The sequence below is a fragment of the Trachinotus anak genome, unplaced genomic scaffold, assembly GCF_046630095.1.
Source record: "Trachinotus anak isolate AG129_WGS33_773 ecotype Australia unplaced genomic scaffold, CSIRO_AGI_Tana_v1 ptg000002l, whole genome shotgun sequence".
NCBI classification, from domain to species: Eukaryota; Metazoa; Chordata; class Actinopteri; order Carangiformes; family Carangidae; genus Trachinotus; species Trachinotus anak.
In genome coordinates, this window is record NW_027273853.1 from 15,565,186 (window position 1) to 15,578,598 (window position 13,413).

General features: G+C 43.7%; 1 protein-coding gene across 1 annotated transcript in view; it reads left to right on the forward strand.

Moving 5' to 3' along the window:
* Positions 1-1,571: 1,571 nt before the first annotated feature.
* The window catches only part of frmd4a (FERM domain containing 4A), an 83,447-nt gene continuing 71,605 nt past the window's right edge, over positions 1,572-13,413 (forward strand). The window contains exon 1 of the mRNA XM_071501170.1: positions 1,572-2,028. Coding sequence (XP_071357271.1) covers positions 1,996-2,028 — 33 coding nt within the window. The 5' untranslated portion in view covers positions 1,572-1,995. The remainder of the gene's footprint in view (positions 2,029-13,413) is intronic.

Sequence of the window (13,413 nt, forward strand, 5' to 3'; positions counted from 1 at the left end):
CATGTTTCTCATGTAAAAGACTAACAGATGTTTTTCTCAGGACTGATGTGGTTTAACTAAGTGTGATTAAGAATGTATGGTTTTGTTTTTGTACCCATACATTGTATTTGTATTGTGGATTTACTGCACAGTGATGCCCCAATGACCAGTGGGCCATCCACCTGTCTTGCCATATTGTGGTAAAGATGATTATGGGAATATTCGTTTTTCAAATGATTTCATGTTATCTTGATATGTTATTTGTGAATTCACATTAAAGGGCCATTACGGTTAGTAACTGGAGATGATAAACATGCGAATAAGGGTCTGTGGTACATGGTAGAGTATGGTATACTGTGCATGAAATCTAATGAGCGATCCTCATCGGTAATGTCCATTGTGGTTAATTTGGTTAATGAAATGCTTTTTTTGTCTTATCTGGGTCAATACAGAGAAGCCAGCCTAAAAATAATTGACAGAGAGAAAGGAAGACAGACAGACAGAGAGAGAGAGAGAGAGAGAGAGAGAGAGAGAGAGAGAGACAGAGCTCATCACTTGATGTCATGCTGTCAAGGCAGTGAGTCTTATTCTAGTTATAAGACACTTGGACTGAGAAAGGCAATGGGCACAGGAATGCACAGATTTTATTTATTTATTTCAATTTCTCTGCTTCTCTGTGCTCCCATTGTTGCTATGGCAACGGCAAGATGCAGCTCGGAGCAGAGGTGATGATTTGTCCATGTTTTCATCCATTTATAAGGAAGCCCATTAACATAGACCTAATAAACACACACACACACACACACACACACACACACACACATACACACACACACACACACACACACACACACACAAGATGCATATCTAGTGGCACTCAGCCATCACCCTTTTGTTCCAGTTTGTCTGTAATGGCAGCACTATCATAGAGAACAAACCAGAAACCTTTAGAGAATGATGTGATCATGGTATCCAATCGCAATTATAACAGTCTACAACATGCTGACTGACCTGTCACATGTTATGAAAACATACAGTAGGTTATGGTGCAGCTGTAGCCGTGTATTGGCTGTGGGTATCAGTGTGCAAAGGAGGGACAAGGTTTGTGTGAGTGTGTGTTTTTTTGTATTTGTGTATTTGAGAGGGTGACTCATGCCTTGTCTATTAAGAGAATAGAGGGTGATCAGGTTGCTAGGCGATAAAGAGCCACTATTGTCTGGAGGGACAATAGTGGCCCCGAGAGTGCCCTCTCTTCTCTATCTCTGCCTCTCTTTTGCTTTCTTTCTCTCTCTTTCACACACACACACACGCACACACACTATAAATGTACATTTTGCCTGACCCCCCGGCTTGGGGCTTGGGCGGGAACAAGGAACTGACAGTGAGGAGGAGGTCTGAAATAAGCATTATGGGAAGCTGAGAGGATGAGAAAGGACAGAAGGAGAGAGAGGAGGAGAGAGAGAGAGAGAGAGGAGAGTGTGAGCAGAGGGAGAGCACTAGCAGGAGAGCTGTACCAAGAAAAAAACCTGCAATCATTTGCCACATTGAAGGGAGCAAATGTAGCTGGAGGCAGTGAGGGAGAGTGAGAGAGAAGGGGACAGGCAGAGAGAGAGGGGGGGATAGAACGAGAGAAGTCAAGGAGAGAGAGAGAGAGAGAGAGAGAGAGACCTTCCATGGACACTGCACATTAAAACCACAGTGCTTTGTAGAGGAGGATCACACACCAACAGACAGGTCGGCGGAAGGAGGAGAAGCACTGGAAGTTTGGCACAGCCCTCACTCCTCCTGCTTCCCACTGTGTGTGTGTGTGTATGTCACAGACATACACACACACACTCACACAGACTCTGTGTGCCTGTCAGTTCGCCGGGCTCTCTGGGTGGGTAGGGAGCTGCGTTGTAGAGATGTTCACTCTGAGGATGAGACAGCGTTTCTAACAGGATCTATTTGCGGACTGGGATAATACACTGACACAGCTGAGGGGACCCAAGCCCACTGGAACCAACCGAATCAGCCATGGAGGGACTGCTGTCTCCAATGAGGACACGGGTAGGTTACCATGGGGATTCCACAGCATCCTAGCTACAGTGTTCTCCACAGGAATCCAACACCAGAATGGTATATTGGGAGATAAGCATGTCTTGCAAGCTGGTGGACCGCTGAAATGAATCAATGAATCAGTCGCCACGGTGATACTAGAACTCGAGCTGAGAAGTTTCCGAGCTGCCAGCGTTGCTAGGGGCGATGGGGAGAATGCTGGGAGTGAGTAGGAGACACAGGAGGTCTCAGATAGTTTAGAAAAATGTGCATTGCAGAAAAAAGAAATAGAGTTACAGTTTACATGCAATCTGTGTGTGCGTGTATGTGTGTGTGTGTGTGTATGTGTGTGTGTGTATGTGTGTGTGTGTGTGTGTGTGTGTGTCCTTGCACAGAGGGGTTGCTTTGAAAGAATGACTCAGTGTTTCAGAGTGGTGCCTATCTCCCTTCAGTACAAACCACTGGCCTTTTGATTTAGGATAGAGAGAGAAGGCGTGGAGAAAGAGGTGCAAGGGAGAAACTGTTTGAGCAGTGAATTGGGTGAATGTCTGAAAGTGGCGATTCACTATTGTTCTTGTTACACACGATCTTCTGTTATATACTCATGTCTGTCTAAGATGAGAGCTTTTAGGTTGGTGTCTCAAAGCGGACTGTGGTCAGCATCTGTTTAACAGTGATTGTCTATGTCCGTACCATACAGACAGGCTATTAGAAGAAGACAATTGTGTGTGTGTGTGTGTGCTTGTGTTAGTGAATGTGTGTTGTTATCAGAATAGTAGGCTATTTGTCCCTATCTATGTGACTGCATGTGACATCCAGCACATCTGTGGGGACAGTAATTGACTCTCAGAGGTGTCTCCCTCCTGTCCGAGATTTTAGATGAAAACCTCAGAGTTAATGTGTGTCATGTGTAGGAGAGGGAGAGTTAACTGGACAAGGTACCTTAATATAGAAACTGTAGTGGCGTCATTAATATTTATAAAGGCATGATTACATTTTTTGGAAGAGCATGACTTTGTCTTTGTTATTTACAATTACAACCATATTCAGACATTACTGGCCTATTACAGTGGGTAGACTGTGAAATATAGCCCTTATTTGGCATCAGCATCCTCAAACAATATTCTTTTGCCATTTTTTTTTAGTTTATGCTCGTTCTTATTTCTTTTTTCCTTTCCCATTCTCCCCAAGAGGACAGATATGATTTAGCAACCTGGCTCTCTCTTATGCATCCCTCCCTTCCCCCTCTTTGTTTTATTGCCACTGGTACAGACCTATACAACCAAAAATAAATTCTTGATGCATCCTCCACCAGCTACACATGTGGAAATTAGCTTGTATTTTTTAAGTCTGATTGATGATAGGAAGGATGAGCTCAGAACTATATAGTGCCTCCCACACAAGCTGCGACTTATGAAGGTGTTGAAAGGGTTAATCCACTGGGATGACCTGATGGTGTTGTCACACATGAGTACACCCTTTTGCTCACCTCTTCTTTCTCACCTTCGCAATTCGTCCTTTTTCTGCTCTTCATTTCACTGTAGCTTTGGACCCCTTTGTACACACTTTTTGCTTTTAGGCCAAGATTGTGTGTATATCTTGCTCCCGCTTCTCCGTCCTATTTGTCTGCCCACCTGTCCATCTGTCTGTCTGTCCGTCTGTCTGGCCCTCGCTGTGTCTTTGGCAGTTAGCATGAGCACTGTAATTGGTATTTGCAGATCGGCCCATGATCTAATCCAAAGAGGAGAGTAAGCGGGCTGTTTGGAGATAGACTTGGCTTCAAAGATATGGCATGGAATCAAGCCTGCTATATCTGTGCTGTCTACCACCCTGGCCAGATTTGCCCATGAGCTGTGGGAATCATTCTCAGTGACTAAATGACTTTTGCATTTATCTTCATCAGCCACATTGAGCTTCACATGCCCCACAGTCAATATGTGTTTCGGCATCAAAGTCACTTTATTAGATTTATGTGAATGAATCACAGCATGATGAGCCAGTGCAGGAGTCTCTCAAAGTTTACACTGCATAATTTCACTTTAATGCGCCATTTCTACTGAGAACAGCAACCTTTGATTTGTGATTTTTTTTTTTTCCATCCAATCTTTCAGTTCACTTGTAAACAACATCAGAGATGAGAAATGTAAGGAGGGAAACAAACCCCTGACAAAATGTTTTCACAGTGGGAGCTGAGCCATCTTTTCAGTGGAGTAGTGCAGTGTATACTCACAGCCAAACAGTATCTGTGGTAAATATGAGAGAAATAACTTCAAAGTTTATCCATATAAAAGTGTTGGTGGCATCCCATTAATAGCTTATATGGAAGCAATTTTTCTTTCTTGCTCATATAAAACCAAACCTTTCAAAAGACAAAAAATAAGAGGAAGAAGTTTAAAAAATCTATTTCTTTTGTCTCTGTAAGATGGCATCACTCTAGGTCCTGCACAGGGTTACAAAAAAGGTGACTTCAACCCTAGATAGCAGACATGGAAGAGCAAAAGCCTGTAAAAGCTGCACCATTCCTAATCCTCCACTCACTAAAATTGTGCTGAGCTGGCTGTGCAGGTTATCTAGTGGACTTGAGAAGAGTTATACTTGTATCTCCTCTGCCTCACTCCAGCACATTTTCTTTTTTTTTTTTCCAGCGCTCTGTATCACTCTTCCTATCTGTTTCTTTATTTAGGATGACAGTAATGGGCAGTGAAGCAGGAAAATGAAATAAAACAAGCATCAGTGAGCTGTGCGTCCGTGTTGCCTTTGTGTAGTTACGTACAGCACAAAAGCAGGTCAACACGAACACGCAATGAGTGCAGAATATAGTGAGCAAAGTAATCCTGTGGTAATCTGAAAGAACTGGCCTTGTTATCCTCCATCTCCGTAAACTTTGCTTAAGTGTATCTCTTATTATTGTATAATGTCTCTTCAGCAAAGATGAAAGGGAAGGGACAGATCCAGACAGGCATATACGAACCTAAAGACGCACACAGTTCCCTGTCGACATCCCCAGTTGTGTGTAATATATGCATATAGGTCAGTAGAACAAGGAGCTCTAGCGTCACAGAAATCTTATTCTTGAGGACGTGTGCTGTCACATGGCACATCTTGTGCGCATATTATTTAGTGCGTGTGCATATGTGTGTGTATATATCAGCTCTCCAGTCAACTCCTTTTGTGTGTTACTGGATCAATAGGGAGTAGTTACAAAGAGATTAACCTTGTCAATGCTCTATCAGTCTAATCAAAGCGACCCCTCCACTCTTCCTTTCTCACCCGTCGTTTATCTGCTGGCTCACTTTCTCTTTCGGCACAGTGTCACTCTCTGCTTCATCTCAAGGCTCTGTCCTCCTTGGGTCATGTTTGTGCACATGAGAGTGTATGTGTGTGTGTGTGTGTGTGTGTGTGTGTGTGTTTATGTCCAGCTGCCCATGACAGATGGAGCCATTACAGAAATGGCCAAGGGCTTGGACATACATGCACACTCGCCCACATGCACATATTTATTGCATTAAGAAATGGACAGTTTAGATGACCCACACACACACACCTCTCACCTTCCCCTCCTCTGTGTTGTTACATTGGCTCCACCCCTCCCCACCCCACCCCAACACCTACACCCTCTCCACTCCTTCCTTCGTTCTTTTCCCCCGCCATCCATCCATCCACCTGCTTCATTAGCGGGCAGACGGCTGTCAGGATGGTTAAGGTCAGGGTGGCACGGAGGAGAGGGCGAAGCAGCCAAAAGGGAAGTGACCAGACCCACATCCCTGAAGCTGGCCACCTCGCTGCTTGGATGAAAATAATTAGGAGAGAAAGGCAGGGCTGGTGGGGTTTGGATTTGCAGCACAAGGTGGGACTGCCTTTGGCAACCCACTCATACACTGAGACAAACACACACACACAGTCAATGCACAGTAGGTTAGCTGGCAGCATTTAAAGGCCAAAGTAAGCAGCAGAAAGGGGGGTGTCTAGTGACTGGAACCACATGGGGCACATGCTAACAAACACACATGCTGAGGCGCAGACATACACACACAAGCACACACACTGATTGGATGTAGAGCCCCATCTCCCAGCTGTCGTTTTTGCCTAATAAGTGCACTGTCAAGGGTAGTCTCTAATAGGGACAACAGATTTTATGTTGCTAATGAAGTCACATCTAATTTGAAAAAGAAATGACTGTAAGTCAGTGGTCTTATTTTGGAAGAAAGCATATTCCTTTATCTATTATGTATTATATGGTTTTGATATTTAATTAAGGCAAAACAGACCAAACTTTTTCATTTTAAAGCTAACTGTAGCACATAATATTTATTAGCTTGTGATCTCTTGATACAGCAGATAAAGACAAAGAGAACTGTTGCCGTACTGTGTAAGATGACATCAGTGGGTTGCCATGTAGAGAGTGAGATACTCCCACAGTTCCCTGTTTGAAGCGTTTCCTCGCAGCCGCACATCTCCCCTTGTTCTCTTCCCTGTTTGAAGATCTGGCACTGCATGTCGCCTATATACCATCTCTGATGGTGTCTGTATGTGTGCGTTTTTTTGTATGTTTATGTGTGTGTGTGACCCTGCTGTGTCAAGCATGTCAAATGTGCTCTTGTCCCCATGAAGAGGCCCGAACGATGAGATCAATCAGAGCGCAATTGAGCAACCAGAGAAGCAAACCAGTGATGCACTTAATGTTAGGCGTTGTCATGGAAACACAGGGTGCAGATTTTCCACTTCATTGGCTGTCATCAGTCCACAGGCATTTTTTAAATTATTTCCAAGAAAGGCAATTGAAAGATGGGAGGGTAAAATTAGTCAAGTGTCTACAAAGAAAGGCAGAAGACACAGCAAGACACAGTAGTATCGTAATGAAAATTTCACCGTAACACCATACTTCAATTAACGCATTTGTGTTTGTGTGTCAGTGTTAAAACCATGCAAACCATTTAAAGAGCCTCCAGCAGTTGTATTATGTCTATTGACTCTATCTGTGTAATTGCATAGAATAGATGGTCCCAAGAGATTTTCCCATGCACTGCTTTTAGCCTTCAGAGAATCAGAGCAGCAATTACACTGTATACTGGAATGTAACTGCAAGCATGCACACACACAGAGACACACACACACACACACACACACACACACACACACACACACACACACAGACACCTTTGATGAACGAGCAGAGGATTAGTAGTGTCACCCCTGCTGCAAAGGGTGACCCTGCATTACACAGGTATCATACATCACCTTATCAGTAGATCTACACACCACAGACAATTTTACACATACACAAATACACATGCAAACACTCACACAGGAAATAGAGTGTCTTGCTTCCCCTCACCCCATTACCTATTACTCTCTAATCTCCCTCAGTCATGAGCTCTTAAGCATTTCCCCCTCTCTTTATTCTGCTTTTTTCACCTCAACCCCGCAAGAGACCCACCATTTCTAGCCCATTTCTCTGCTCTTTTAAGCCATCCTACCTCCATCTCCTCACGCCTTCCCCAGGGCTCTGAACTGTGACCTCTTTACACGAGGAGAGAGGAGGATGGCAGCAGTCAGTAGCAGGACTCCTCACATTTGATTGGCTGACCAAGCCCTGGACTGGTGTCAACACTGTCCTGAGGGGAGAGAGAGAGAGAGAGAGGGAGAGAGGTGTTGTTGTAGAGAAGAGAAAGGAAAGAGAAGACAGAGGAAAAAGAAGACCATGCATTATGAAACCTAGTCTCAAAAGTACACTAAGTATATCAACAGAAAAACACACTGTAAAGAGACTCAACATTTATTAGTCACAGTTGCTCTCTGGCAGCAACTACGCTGTTCTAGTTCTGACCTGTTCATGTGCACTGAGGAGCACTGGCTCTATTACAATTACAAATTCAGCCTGGAGCTCAAGTGTGCAATCCCTGGCTGTGCTGTTTCTGGCTTCTGGCTCAGGTGCTCCTGTAAGTGTAATTGGCAGATTAGCACGTAGGTAGCCACAAACCATTATATCTTTGTAACTGTGCTGATGGCTACTACTGGCTGGCTGTGCACTCATTTAGAGATGATCACATGGACGTCCGCATGTGTTACTGCCTCCTGGTGAAGACGCAACTTGCTACTCAATGCGTATCAGAGGTCTACACCCTCCCCAGGCCAACAGAGGGAGTTAGCTGCAACGAAAACTGCAGTACAGAGGGAATTGGTCATTCCAGAATTGTGGAAAGAAGGAAAAACAAACCCAAAAGAAATGAAAAAATACAAATGATGCAATTTTTTTCATCAAATGTGCACTCTCTTTAGGAAGTAAAAGATAAAGTAATAACACTTTGTGACAGACCACTTTGTAAATATATTACTTTTTTTGTCTTGTTCAGTAGAATAGCTTTCCTCACCTCTTTTTCCAGAGTTCAGTTATTTCAGTAAGATCTATTTCATACATTTCACATTTGCACTTTTTATGCTCAATTGCTCTAATGTCTATTTCATGATTTACGTGACTGTACATGGACACAAAGACACTAAACACGTTCCCTTACACACAGATGCACACACAAAATGTGCATACCCACAAATACACGCATGCAAAGTTGTCAGTTGCATGCTTCATAACGTGTACACGCTCATCTCCAGATGTACATTCCCATATGCTGCTACCAGACAGCCTTATTGAGGTTGGCTTGTCAGGCTTCCAACAGTGAGGCTGGGGCAAGTAGGTTCAGAGCTGCTCGAATAATGGATGGATGGATGGATGGATGGATAGGAAAAGGAGAGAGATAGAATGAGAAATGGTGATGGTGAAGGTTCCAGGAAGGAGGAGGAATAAATCTGCTCAGAGTGGCAAATTGGACTTGGAGGGGGGAGGAGAATCTTTAGGGCCGTTCTTGATTTCAGCTCTTGATTTTCTGAAGCAGTAGTCCATGACACCACTGGCAGTTTACCAATCTCCTCCAGCTTTAGTGATCTTATTGGGGCTTCTCAGGGGGGAAATGCAGCAGCGAGAAACATGCTTTTAATAAATATATCTGTCTAAAAGGGCCCTACATCAGGGGATTGCTTCCCATAGGTGTGTGTATTTCAACTGGTGTGAGGAATCAGAATTGGAATAATAATTCCAAGCTTACCCCTTTTCTTGCCTCATCACCTACGTGTAGGTGGTACTGTGTGTTTTATTTGACCCCACATTTTTTCCCCTTTCATCACCAGTCCTCTAGCTTCAAACACTGTGCAGTGGTTGCCAAGTATCCTATTATCACCCTTTTCCCATGTGTAGACAGCTGCCATTACGCCGAATTAAACCCAAATATGAAATCAAGGTTGCCAGATTGATGCTCATCCATCCTCCCAGGAATACTTACATCATCCTAAGTGTCTCGCTGACCCCCGATGCTCTCATTACTGCTTGTTAGAACAATTAAATGTGACGTGTGTCAGATTTATAACTCACCCCTGTGTGTGTTTGTGTGTGTGCATGTATGCATGTGTGTTTTATTCTGAACAGATGTGAGCATCTGCCACTGCAGTTAAGGCCATTAATACATGTCTAGAGGTGTTTGTATGTGGATGTGTCTGATTTTCGGCAACAGCTGCTGTTATTTGCTGTGTAGTCTGTTTGTATGTGCACCTTTGCAAGTTGTCTGACATACTTGATTTTAAATATGGATGTGTGTTTATGAGACACAGTGAGTCAATGTAGGTGTCTGTTTTCAGTTTGGCAATAACTGTATCTCACCGTATCTCATTATATCTTGGTTTATATCACATGGTGGGATTCTTTAAAAGTGAATATTGTTCTCTGCTCATGTGTGAACATATAAACCTTGAAACTGTTTTCAACATTAGACACTTAAGCTTGTTTTTCTCAAATGTAGGACATTCTTTAAACTAGGTTGACTCTTGTACAGCGGTTGAACAAAATTGAGGGCATTCCCAATAATACATAGATATAAAGCAGATTATAAAAAGGAGTCTGACCCCTTTCATTCAGTACGCCATCAGTCTCATATGGAATGCTATCCTACAAGTCCTGAAGTGGGTGTAGTTGGATGTAGGTAATTATTATTTACACTCGCTTCCAAATAATAGTGCTGCACAAATACCACCTTTGTAAATCATAATGTAATTTCTGGTGAGAAAAAGCTGTGTTGATTCCCAGAAGCACCACACCACTTGTGTGGTAATCAGCATGTTGGAACTTTACTGTTAACTGTCTCTCTATGACCTTTCTCCTTTCTCCTTGGAAGTCATGTCCTATTTAAGATCTACTAAATGTGCCCTGATGTCCGTCAAATCTCCTTTCCTAAGATGTGTGATATTTTGTCCTCCTTTTGGAGCTTTTTTCCAGAGCCTTTCACCTGTGAGATGTATTCCACAGTCTGACCACCAGAGAGCACTGTGTGATGGGATTCCCTTGCCTTGCCCATGGCCTCCCAAAATCATGTGATTCAGTTTCACCGATGAAGAGGAGCAGGTCCTCCTGGCAGTTGAACTTGTGACTGTGCTGCTCTCTACTGCTGTATGTGAGCACTGGTGGAAAAAAACAAACTCCTGACATCGCTTAAGATTCTTGGCTGCTAGATGCAACCAGCCTCCTCCTTGCTGTGTTCTGTCTGATGTATGGAGCCAATAAGTGGAGACCTTCAGCTCTAATGAGTAGTGGTCTGCTGCTCTGCTGCTGTATGTGAGTACCGGGCGTTTGGCCCCAATAAACACCAAGTTTTATTGGACAACTCCACAGCACCTCTCATCTGTCATCACAGCTTTCTCAGAAACACACAGGCCTGTGGAGGGGACCAGGTGGAGAGGGAGGAGAGAGGAGAGCGTGTCTGTGTGTGTGTGTGTGTGTGTGTGTGTGTATGTGTGTGTGTGTGTGTGTGTGTGTGTGTGTGTGTTGTGACCAGGGAACTATTATATGTATAATTAATGACCTCATCCTGCTCCTCCTGCTGTCCGAGAAGGAGACAATGAGCAGACGAAAGACGAAAACCAGGGAAAGCAGAAAGAGAAATGGAGAGAAAATGTCAAGAAGGATAGAGGGGAAGGAGGGGAGGGACAAAGAGACTGAAGGAAGGAAGCATATGTTAAAGGCTGCACTTGATTAATAATTATGAGTTTTGTCAGTGACCAAGCGGCCATTCCGTTGGCCCTGCTGTCTACTGGAGGGGCAATTACTTGGGATTTACCCCCCCCCCCTTGCTCTTTCCCCAATAAATCCTCCCCCTCTACTTCCAGACCTTAATTTTTCATGTGTCAGCTTTCTGCTTTTTTTTTTTGCTTCCCTTCTCTCATGGCTTCAGCAGCTCCTCTGTTATCATGGCTTTAACGGGAGCTGAATGTAAATAAGTGGTAAATACCAAGGGACAGGACCTTGGCTTGGAGTGAAACCTGGGACTGATCAAGCCCTGGCTGTCACGGCACATCTTCTTTCTGACTGTGGTGCAAGCAAGGAGGAGGTGTAGCAAGGACAAAGGCAAGAGAAAGAGAGGTGGGAGGTGCACTGGTCTGTCTAACAGGGGACCTCAATGGAGGCTGTGGCCCCAGGGGGTCAGTCTGGCAGTGCTCTGTCAGCCCACTCCTTCTTGGATCCCATCTATTTGTCCTTGCAGAGAGTTAGACAGAGAAAATTAAAAGCAGATATTCATACAAAAAATACATGAAACACAAAAAAACATAAGTCTGCAAAATGCCTTAATGTTTTACATTTTACCTTTGAAATGATGAGAAGGATGGCCTGGAGTAATGTTAGGAGGTGGAGACAATCTCCTCAAATTACGTCTTTCCTTCCCTGAACCCTAAGGGCCCTCCTCCTCCTACTACTCCTCCTCCTTGTCCTCCTGTGTATAATAACAAAGACAATCTGCCAAAGTCGTTTGGCCAGCAGTCACCATTGGTTTGTGTGGCAGTGGAGGATCTGGTGCACCTGTCATAGGTGTGGGGCCCATCTGTACAGTAACAAGCAGCCTAGTCTCATGCCTGCAGCATGAGGTGGAGCTGGCACAGTCTGGCTCGGATTACTGCACTCCTGGGAGAAAGCATGCAAGTGTGTTGTGGATTATAGAACGAGTAGGTCATGTTAGCTCATTAGAAGAACAAGGAAATGCAATGTGCAATGTGTGTGTGTGTGTGTGTGTGTGTGTGTGTGTGTGTGTGTTTGGCACGGTGTGCACAGGTGCATCCTCTTTGTACTTTGTATTTGTTTGTGTGCATACTTTGTTAGTTTGTGGTTTGCATGGCTGAGGTATCATAATGATTCATTGTCTATAAAGAAGGAGAGTCATTTAGTTACGAGGGGCTGAGAGGTTTATGAGGGTTATAAGCACAGCTGCATCCTGCATGTAGACAAATGGGTCTGAGGAATGAAAACAGCTTGGATAGGGTGTTAGGAATACAGGAAAACTTACATTAGTTCATGAGTTTTCAGTTGTTAGCTTCAGTCAGAACAACAACTGAAACAGTAACAAATTAGATTTTTCAAGCATCACTGTAAATTAAATATCTTCAAGTAACATAAGCTATTTAGGATGTCACCTTTGCCTCTGGGAACCTTTTTACACCTATTAAAAAAAATAATTGACAGATGAATCAGAAATGAAAATAATTATTAGTTGCAGTCACATATGATATTTTGGGATATTTTGTAGGTGAAATTCTCTCTCCACATATTAAAACACACACACACACACACACACACACACACAGAGAGAGAGAGAGAGAGAGAGAGAGAGAGAGAGAGAGAGAGAAAGAGAGAGACTACACATTAAAGTGTGTGTTAACCTATGTTTCCCTCTTTTCCCAGTATCCCCGTGTTTTCCCAGGGGAGTACGATCATGTATAACCCATTTCCCCTCATGATCTGGCCTGTTAAGATTAAATATGTAGCTGTATCATCAAACATTTAACGCTCGCGCTGCTACAAATCAGATTCCTAATAGTATGTGGACTTTGGGTTTGGGGACTCACGTGCATGTCTTGATCCTAAGTTGATGTGAGTGTGCTGTTTGCACGCTAGAGTAATTCATAAAAATTGTGCAGTCTTGCAGGCAGACAGGCTTGCCTGCTTACTAGAGTGTTAATTGTTAAACCAGTGTTAGGGAAACAGTGTTTTCTTACCCACTTAACAGTGTTGCTTGGTACGTGTGCGTCTTTCTGTGTCTATTTCTGTGCATGGTGGAGGCTGGGAAGCCTTCTCAGCACTGGGTAAAGTGGGCTAAGTTTACTGGGGCAGAAAATGCTGGAGCGTGACTCAATCCAGTGCCTACATACAACCAGCCTCTAAAATATGCCTCTGTCGCATTCTGTCTGCTCAGTGCCTCTCAGACACACACTCACTCCTATGTAGAACAGCGGAGACAGAAGTAAAAGCTCCGACCAAGTTAGAAAAGGTGGAAGATGTGTGTATTTGTTTTATGAATACCTTTTGAT